At 46.5% G+C, this 9,612-nt stretch overlaps 1 protein-coding gene across 4 annotated transcripts in view; it reads right to left on the reverse strand.

Annotated features, from left to right (window-relative positions):
* Positions 1-8,061, reverse strand: part of LOC105746519 (C-type lectin domain family 4 member F-like) — a 33,518-nt gene extending 25,457 nt beyond the window's left edge. For 2 of the 4 annotated variants that reach the window (XM_071208892.1, XM_071208891.1), the window contains exon 1: positions 7,760-8,061. In XM_071208892.1, coding sequence (XP_071064993.1) covers positions 7,760-7,782 — 23 coding nt within the window. In that variant the 5' untranslated portion in view covers positions 7,783-8,061. Of the gene's footprint in view, positions 1-2,745; positions 2,822-3,333; positions 3,496-7,759 lie in introns of those variants that run through there. The other 2 variants (XR_011646141.1, XR_011646140.1) reach the window with 2 other exon arrangements.
* Between the last annotated feature and the right edge of the window lie 1,551 nt (positions 8,062-9,612).

Here is a 9,612-nt window from a genome sequence, read left to right on the forward strand (position 1 = left end):
TCAGGAGGAAAGTCTCTCATTTCAAGAAGACAGCAGACAATGCAAAACAGACATTTTTGCAGCTCCATGGATTTTCTTTCATAATGGAAAGTTTTTAATTATGGAAACTTTTGAACCTATGAAAAATTAGAGAGAATACTATAATGAATCCCCAAGTACCAATCATCCAGTTTCAGATTGGTTGGAGTGTGCCAGTTTAGATGATAATTCATCTCTAATTTATCACTCCCCCCAAAAATATTCTTTTGAAACAAATCCTAGACATTTCATTTTCATCTATAAATACTTTTTAAAAGGATTTTAATTCTTTGACATCCTTAATCTTGATGTCTTCAATTCAGAACCAAAAAAAAATTCAAGTTTCAAAACAACATTTTGACAGTCTATAACTTAAAAAGAATTTTAAATATATATATTTATATATCAGGATATATATATCCTGATATATATATCCTGATATATATATATATATCAGGATCCCAAAGTCCATCTTTGGTCTTAGTGAACATTGCTAAAGTTGAAAAATTAGGCAACTTAGATGGAAACAGAGACAACCGAAGTTTCTCATGCATAAAAACTCCAGACTTACTTTCTGAACACACATCCCTTCTAGTCCAGGTGAAAACAGGCAGCTGCCGCTCCCCATCATATGTGAGTTCACTGAGACAATTCCTTAGTCTCCTGGTCTAAATCAAGTGTTGGAAACCCTGACCAATATCTTCCAAAGCACTCAGGCAACAGCTACCTTCCAGGCTCCCAGGAGAAGTTCTCAGTTTCTCATTGCTCATTTTTACCCTATTCCCTCTTAGAGGACTAGCCAAACTTATTTTTACTTTGCCCCCTTCTACTCTGCTGGAGTCTCTGAAGAGAAATAATTGAACTTGTTAAGAGTTTCATGTAAACCAAATGTCATTAACCTTTGAGTGGAAGGTTGAAGAAGGTGGGTCAAAGTGTCTAGACTATTCCAGATCAGAGAACGTGCTGGAGCTGACTTGACAGGTACTGCTGCGATTAGAAGACATTCATAACAGAGAAAAGTTAACTTCTGCTAGGCCTTGAATTTAAATCATGGCCATGCCAAAGGTCTGTTTTATCGCTATGCATGGCTCGATTAAAAATTAATGCCCCAGGCTTCCAATTCAAGATGGCAGGCCTATTCCACCAATCCCTTACGTCTTCTGACCCTAGACCCCACAAAACTGGTCATAAGGAAAAAGAAATATATAATCCTGCGATAACAATGAAGAATTGGATCATCACTAATGGAGATGTTTCTGGAGAGTGAAAAGCAGATGGTAGGCTGGTGACCAATGTTTGAGCAGCCTCAGTTTAGATTTCAGACAAAGGATGCTGAGCCAAGGAGGCAGTTCATCTGTCTGGCAGAGCCCTGAAGATGTCTGGAACTTCAGGTCTCCTAGGGAGCAGACCAGCCCCCTGTCACACCCCCTCCCACTCCAGGGGCCTACAGTTAGGCACTGGCTGAGCGGTCTTCTCTAGAGAAGCAGCACACACTGCAGGGGGAGAACCAGAGCAGCTTGGTTGACGATGGTGCCCCAGCCTACAGCCCTTCTCAGTCAGTCACTCAGGGCACCCGAGTCTAAAACCCATTTGAACTTCACCCCGTAAAGCTTTCCACTTAGTGACTGAAGGAATGAGAGACTGGAGCCCCTGAGAAGGACATGAAATCCTAGCAAGCACGTTATTTATCAGGCAGTGAACAGTATCAACCTAGTCAGATAATGAACTGTTTTCGGCTTTTAGAATCACCCACAGACAAAGCACAGAAACTCAGCCGTGCTTATGAAACAGAGTGAACACCTTCTCAATTCTGATGATGGAAAAGAAATAAAAGTACAGCTAGCGGGAAGGAACAAGCAGGCAAGGAGACGGATCAAAATTAAGCTCAGAAATTGCAGTATTTGCATATTATTTTGAGACATTGAGTTAACTATAGCAGAATGAAAAACATAGATAAAATAGGATGCCTGTAAATAAGGGATTGGGGGAAACGGACTTTGACCCAGTGGTTAGGGCGTCCCTCTACCACATAGGAGGTCTAGTTCAAAACCCGGGCCTCCTTGACCCATGTGGGCTGGCCATGCGCAGTGCTGATGCGCGCAGGGAGTGCTGCTCCACACAGGGGTGTCCCCCACGTAGAAGAGCCCCACGCGCAAGGAGTGCGCCCCATAAGGAGAGCCGCCTAGCGTGAAAGAAAGTGCAGCCTGCCCAGGAATGGCGCTGCCCACACTTCCCGTGCCGCTGACGACAACAGAAGCGGACAAAGAAACAAGATGCAGCTAAAAGACACAGAAAACAGACAAGCGGGGGAGGGGAGGGGAATTAAATAAATAAAAATAAATCTTTAAAAAAAATAAGGGATTGGGGTGGGGCAGTGATTGTTATTTGTCATTAGAATTGTTCAGTCCTATTGATTAACTGTGCACATGCATCAACTTAAAAATAAAAATTGGGGGACAGGAGAAGAAAATGCCATCTTTTAAGCAATAAGAGAAAGGAAATCTCACAGTACAGTAGGGACAGCATGAAACGGGTTAAGCTGGACACTGCATAACTGTGGTAACAGATGGAGCTAATTTAGGACACAAATGAGGGTGTTGGAAGGATCCAAGAGAAAGGTGGTGGTAAGCGGGAAGGAAAATAAATTCTAAATAAAGGAATAGTGAGACAATCAGTACAGATGCTCTGCCATCTAACACAAGGAAAGGAAGAAAGAATTGAACCCACCTTCACTTTTCCTGTGTCTTTTCACCATGGATTTTGAAGAGTAAAAGTCAAGAGATTCTTATGTGAGCTCCTTGCTGTGTAGAGAAAGCAAACACGACAGAACTCATACTCGATAAAGTAACATGGGCATAAAATCGTGCCTGCTGTTCAATGAAGTTCTGTCTTCATAAAGTCGCCATGTATTTCAAAGTTTAATGGGCTATGGTGTGGACCATTGACCATGAGGTGCAGCGGTGCTCAGAGATGTACTCACCAAGTACAATGAATGTCTCATGATGATGGAGGAGGTTGTTGTTATGGGGGAAGGATTGGGGTGAGGGCAGTGGGGGTATATGGGGACCTCATATTTTTTTAATGTAGTATTAAAAAAATAAATAAAGTAAAAAAAATACCCATTAAATAAATTAATGTTTTTTAAAAAGTTTAATAAGCTCACTTGTTCAAGAAAAATACTTCGGTGACAAATGTAATTCTATTGACTTTTCCTTAAGATGATTTGCATTTGAGCACAAGCATTTAACTACCCCTTCCAAAATTCCACAGAAAATTGCCAAAGGAATATAAAGATAGGAATAAACTTGCCTCACTTCTTGTTATCAGGAGGGCAGCATCCACGTGAGAGAAACTGTGAGAATCGACAACTGCAACATCGGATTTTCCCACCCAGGAACGTATTCTATTTCTTGAGTAAATATTGGCACTTTATATCTTCAGTGAAAACTGGCCATTCTGTCAAGCTTTTCACACATGCTAGGATACAATAATGCATGGTGTTACAGTTTCAGGTCTCTGCTCCCCTTCACTCTGCATGCCATTTCCAATATTGATTTTTTCTTTTTTGTCTTAAACACATTTGCCAGAAGTTTCTCTATTTTATTGGTTTTCCAAAAGAAGCAATTTGGAGGACAAAAAGTGGGGAGAAAGCACGTGAGACAGCGGAAGGAACCCGAGGAAGGCGGGAGGCTGGCTGCACACGGTCGGGAAGGACAATGAGCCTCAGTCTGTGCCCAGGGCAGAGCGTGAAGGAAGAGGTAACGCAGGAGAGGTGGGTGAGGAGCTGGAGTTTTATCTGGAGGGGAGGGGAGGGACAGATTAGATTTTTTTTCAGGAAGACCACTCTGGAGGGAGGAAGGTCAGGCTAGAAGCAGGGAGGAGACCTGGTCTGCTCTGGAGCTGCTCTCTACCAGCCATCCCCGCCTCAAGCTTGTCTAAAACTGGCCACTGTCCTGCACAACCTCTTTCCCTCAGCTGTGCTGTTGCATCAGCCACAGTCAGACCAGCTGAGCTGAGGGAACCAGCAAAGGGCTCCGAATGCTTATGATGAATTTGATAAAAGTAGTCATCATGCAGCAGTTAAAGTCATAATCCTGAGCAAGACAAACTACAATTCCGGTTTCATGATGTTTCAAAGAAACAAGTCTGATCTACAGAGCACAAAACTATAAAAGTAAGGAAATGATGACCATAAAGGCAGGCAGGTGGAGGCTTGAAAACAGGAACTCAGTTACATGCACGCCCATGTTCACAGTGGCATTATTCACCACAGCCAACAGGGGGAGCCAGTGTCCAAAGATGAACAGAGACCCGAGCTCCAGCCCTACAAGCTATTATTCAACCATAAGAAGTAGTGGCGCTGCCACATGCCACAACGTGAATGAACCTTGAAATCATTACGCTCACTGAAATAGGCCAGGCACAAAAGGACAGATATTGCATGGTTCCATTTAAATGAAATATCTGGAATAAGCGAATGCATAGAGACAAATTTAATTTAAGCTGACCAGGAGCTGAGGGGAAGGGGCAATGGGAATTACTACTTAATGGGTAAAGAATTTGTTTGGGCTGATGAAAAGGTTTTGGAAATGTTGGTAGATATGGGGGGTATGATACTGTAAATATAATTAATGCCACTGAATTATACACCTTAAAATGTATGATGTACTTAATGCAGTAAAAATGACCTTAAAATGGCAAAATTTATATTACATGTTACCACAAAAAAAGACAAAAAGGTAGTCTAGTGTTTCACCTTGTAATACTCTGAGCTGTACATGTTTCGTGCATTTTTCTATGTATATTATACCATACATTTTAAAATTTTTTAAAGAAAATAGGCATTAGAAGAGAAAAATCTTTTGTGGACTTTCGTATACTGATTTTACAGAAGTTGCCAACAAACTTCTTTTCTGTAATACAAAACGCCAGAAGAGGAAAAAAAAAAATTGCAGATGCAAAGGTTTAGATGAAGAATTATATGTCTCAAGATAATGGTATTACTGTGTGAGAATAATATAAAGTTTATACACATGCAAGAACTAAGAAAATGTCCCACTTTTCCTGAAAAAAAAAATGCAATTAATCAAAGAATTAGTAAAAAAAAAAAAAAAGATTAAGCATCGGATATGGACTGAGTGCTGTAGCCCATATAAAACTCAGTCTAAATAGCAGCTGATAATACGGTTATGAAACATAAATATGTCAAAAATAATTCTGGAAAGCAAAAGCATATACTGCTTAAAAAAAACAAAAACAAAAAACCTGGGTCTAGGAGTCGAGAAGGGGAAGTGGATTTGGCCTAATGGATAGGGTGTCCAACCACCACACAGGAGGTCCACGGTTCAAACCCAGGCCTCCTGACCCATGTGGTGAGCTGGCACACACGCAGTGCTGATGCCCACAGGAGTGCCGTGCCACACAGGGGTGCCCTTCACGTAGGGGAGCCCCACGTGCAAGGAGTGCACCCCGTAAGGAGAGCCGCCCAGTGCAAAACAAAGCACAGCCTGCCCAAGAATGGCGCTGCACACATGGAGAGCTGACACAGCAAGATGACACAACCAAAAGGAACACAGACTCACGGTGGCGATGGTAACGATAGAAGTGGTCACAGAAGAACACACAGGGAATTGACACAGAGAGCAGACAACTGGGGGGAGGGGGAGAAGGGGAGAAAAAGAAATAAAAAACAAAATCTTTACAAAAAAATAGTTGAGGATTGCTAGTTCCAGTACTATGGTAATTCTTACAGCAAATTTTTTTAAAAGATATATTTATTTATTCCCCCCTGCCCCCCGTTGTGTGTTCTCTGTGTCTATTTGCTGCGTCGTCTTTGTTCGCTTCTGTGTTTCTTTTTGTTGTGTCAGCCCTCCATGTGTGGGGCGCCATTTCTGGGCAGGCTGTACTTTCTTTCGCACTGGGCGGCTCTCCTTCCGGGGTGCACTCCGTGCACGTGGGGCTCTCCTACGTGTGGGACACCCCTGCGTGGCAGGGCACTCTTTGCCCACTTCAGCACTGCGCATGGGCCAGCTCCACACGGGTCAAGGAGGCCCTGGGGTTTGAACAGCGGACCTCCTATGTGGTAGACGGACGCCCTAACCACTGGGCCAAGTCTGCCACCCTCTTACAGCAAATTTGCTCCAAGCCTAGAAACTACATGTGGTATGTCATTTCAGTCATTTGTGTGTATTGTGTATGTGACAAGCCCTTTCTGAGAGAGCTACGCAACCTAGTATCTAAGAACCAATGTAGATTTATGGATTTTGGACCAGAGATGGTCTCTCTTCAGAGGTTTTCCAAATATGTAGACATCCTAGTAGACACTTTGCTTTTACTTGTGCCCTATTTGGAGGGGAAATGGAGACTGGGGGCAGTGAGGAGGGCTGGGCAAGATCCTGGTCAAGCATTGAGAAGAGTCTGCTCACATTACAAAAACGAAGGCAAGGCATCATAAAGTAAAACTATTAACGAATAACTTACACCCCTTTAAAAAATCTCTAGTATTCATTATTTATATGCTAGTGGGAAGAGATACTTGCAAGTCTGAAATTCCACAATTCGTTTCTTTATCTATATCACTTCAAATGTCGACCAAATACTTTCCCTTAAAACAATTTCAAAATCCCATAATGGGAACACCTCACGCTGCACAAGTTAAACATTTCATATCCTCCAACCTGAGAAGAGCTGAGTGCACCCCCAGTGCATTTGCTTCTGTCGGGAGGCCAGACCAGCCCTCCTTAGGGGTTAGTCAGAAGACACAGGATGTCCATTTATAAAACTGACATTTGGTTTCTCTTATTTATTAGACTCATTTGAGTTAGTTAAATCTTAGACGACAAACTGCAAGAGGAGGGAGGAGTGGGTGTAAAGAAACAGATGGGTAATAGCCATGTTGTAGATAAACGAGAGTTTTTGGAAGAATTAGATAGGATGTGGGCTGGAGTTTTTTCATTTTTAAGGGATGGAGATTAGGGGAGAGAAGAAAAAAGGCAAGACAGTAGGCCAGACCAGAGCGCCTGCTCAGCACCCTAAAGCTGCCTGCCCTTCCCATCCCCCTCCTGCCCCCACCCCCAACACCAGGTACTCTGCGGTCTGGATATGAAAACCAGCAGACGTGGACCCGGACTCCCCGCTGCCTCCCTGGATGGAGGAGGGGAGGCAGGCAGGGAAACCGAGGAAAGGAGATGGAAGCTGAGATGAACAGATCGTCAAGGCCTCCTCAGGGACCGTGGGGATTTTTGTTTCCCCTCCAAAGTGGTTGAGTTGCACAAAAATTCAAACCCACCCGGGCCAGGTCACCTGCCAGCTCCCTTTATCAAAATGCTGGTGGCTGCAGACCTCACACCTGCTCACCTGCAGCTGCAACCGCGCTGCGGACGCATGCCGGGCCCCAAGGGAGCGCGCCCAGGGCGGCGGCCAAGCAGGAAGACAGGGAACCCAGAGGAAAGCCCCGCCTGACAGACCTCGTTCTCCTGACAAACCGGCCCACAGCCCCCCATGCGGAGACCAGCGCCTGGCAGCCCCGATTTCCGAAAAAGCCTCCAATATTACACCAACAGAAATCGGTAGGTGTGAAATACATACCCAGCCACTAGGAAGGGCTGCAGCGCAGATGTCAACAAAAACAGACAGGGCACGCCTCCATCTGCACCCCGCAGCTCTGGGAAGGGGAGGGATGCTGGAAGGCTCGGGAATTCCATGAAAATTAACAAAACCAAGGCAAGCCTAAGGGTCTTACCTCCTGCGCGGCATCGCAGCCATCTCTGGTCTTCGCTGTAGGATTCTCCTCAAAGTCAGCTGAATAAATCCACCAGCTAACCTGCAGGACAATATTTCCTACCCCTCCTGCTGTCCCGCGCTGGTCAGAGCGCCCGAAAGGGTTTCTCTACCCACATCTGCCTGAAATCCCCCAGCCATTCGCTGCTTCTTCGGGTCAGTGGGGATCACAGACAACAGAGGCTGCTGCTCCTTGACAAAGTTTTCCTTCCAGCGCCTCCCTTACAGCGCTGCCATCAGAACTAAATCCATCTCCCACCCCGGGCTGCGAGGACGCGGGCTCCTCCCCGTGCGCGCTGACAAAAGCCCGCGCCCCGGCGCCCGCACAGCCCCCTCTAGCGGCCGCGGGGCGGGCGCCGGGAGGGCGGGGGCTGCAGTGCCCGCCCCGCGCTGCCGCAGTCCCGGGCTCCCGCGGGCAGCTCCCCTGCTCTCACGCCCACCTTCACCCACTAGGGAGCCCCTCACAGCGGCCGAGAGCTAATAGCAGTAACTTACCAGCGGGAAATCTGAATCCTCCCTGGGGTGAGAAATGAAGCCGCACTTAGAATGTTTTTGTCCAGGAAGTAGGTACATCTTCCCCTGAGAAGTAACGCTGTTAGTGATTTTCATAGGAACTTTGGACCGTTTAAGTTTAAAGCCAAGATTACCCCTATACTAATTCTGATTCCATTTTCAACTAGGACAAAACTCTTTGTCTTGCTGAGCCCTCTGGGGTTATGGGACTTGTCCAGCTCCCTAAATTCTAGTTACTAACTCGCCTCACCCCTTCATCCTCGGTGACCTCCCACTCCTCAGGAAAAGGTGTGTAGTGAGGAGGAAACTGGATGCGGTCCCAGGACACCTGCTTGCAGTCTGAGTCCTGCCATTAATTCGCTCTGTGACCTTCATAAAGCCAGGACCTCTCTGGGTCTCATCTTCAACCGGAAAATTATAATGTACCTAAAAAGGCAGCTTCGGGGTCTAATACTTGCTGGCAGTGTTTCTCAAGAGTGCCCTCGAGGAGCAGGACATCAGTGGGTACCTTGGATGTTAGACCCCCAGGCCCTGTACCAGCTCCTCATATTCCCCTCAGTCAACATTCCCTCTAAGTGGCTAGAAGGCTGTGTCTGCTGGGCAAGCCCCCGCCACGGCCCCCAGATCGTCGCCCCCCAAGGACCTGAACCACCACAGCCCTCAGACCCCACCATGGGACCAGCCCAGCTCAGTCTCTGGAGGTGAGCCCAGGAACTGAAGTTTGGAAACAAGCAGCCCACGTGACCCCTTTGCACACTGACCAAGAGAACCCACCAGAAGGGCCCCAGAACCACCAGCAGGCGGTCCCTGGCCAGTGCCAGGGAAAGCTCCTTCCTGCTCTAGCATCCTCACATCCACTCCTGCTCTAGCATCCTCATGTCCACTCCTCTTCACCCCCCACCCAGGGCTTCCCATTCATTCCCATTCCTTCTCCAGAAGCACTGAGTCCACAAGCCCTTGCCCATTCTGCTGTCAAAACCTGCTAGAAGAGTCAGACAAACTCGGCTCCCCCCTGAGGCTCCCATCTGTGCAAAGCTACGAGGTGACGTGTCTGAGACCCTTCAGGGGGCTGTGGCACTGTTAGTGCCAGCGAGCAACAGCAGGGGGAAGGCAGGGCCCAGGAGGCACAGGTAATCAAAGCCCAATCACAAAATGAGCCCCTAAATGAGGAGTTTTCATTTAGTCCAGAAATACCAGGTCTGAGACTGCATGGCCACATGCCTTCAGATGCCCTCCCTGATGCATGCAGGGCTCAAGTCACAAGCCGCTGATGGCTCCTGGTGTTTTTCTGAGGCTTTCCCT

The sequence above is a fragment of the Dasypus novemcinctus genome, chromosome 17 (assembly GCF_030445035.2).
Source record: "Dasypus novemcinctus isolate mDasNov1 chromosome 17, mDasNov1.1.hap2, whole genome shotgun sequence".
NCBI lineage: Eukaryota > Metazoa > Chordata > Mammalia > Cingulata > Dasypodidae > Dasypus > Dasypus novemcinctus.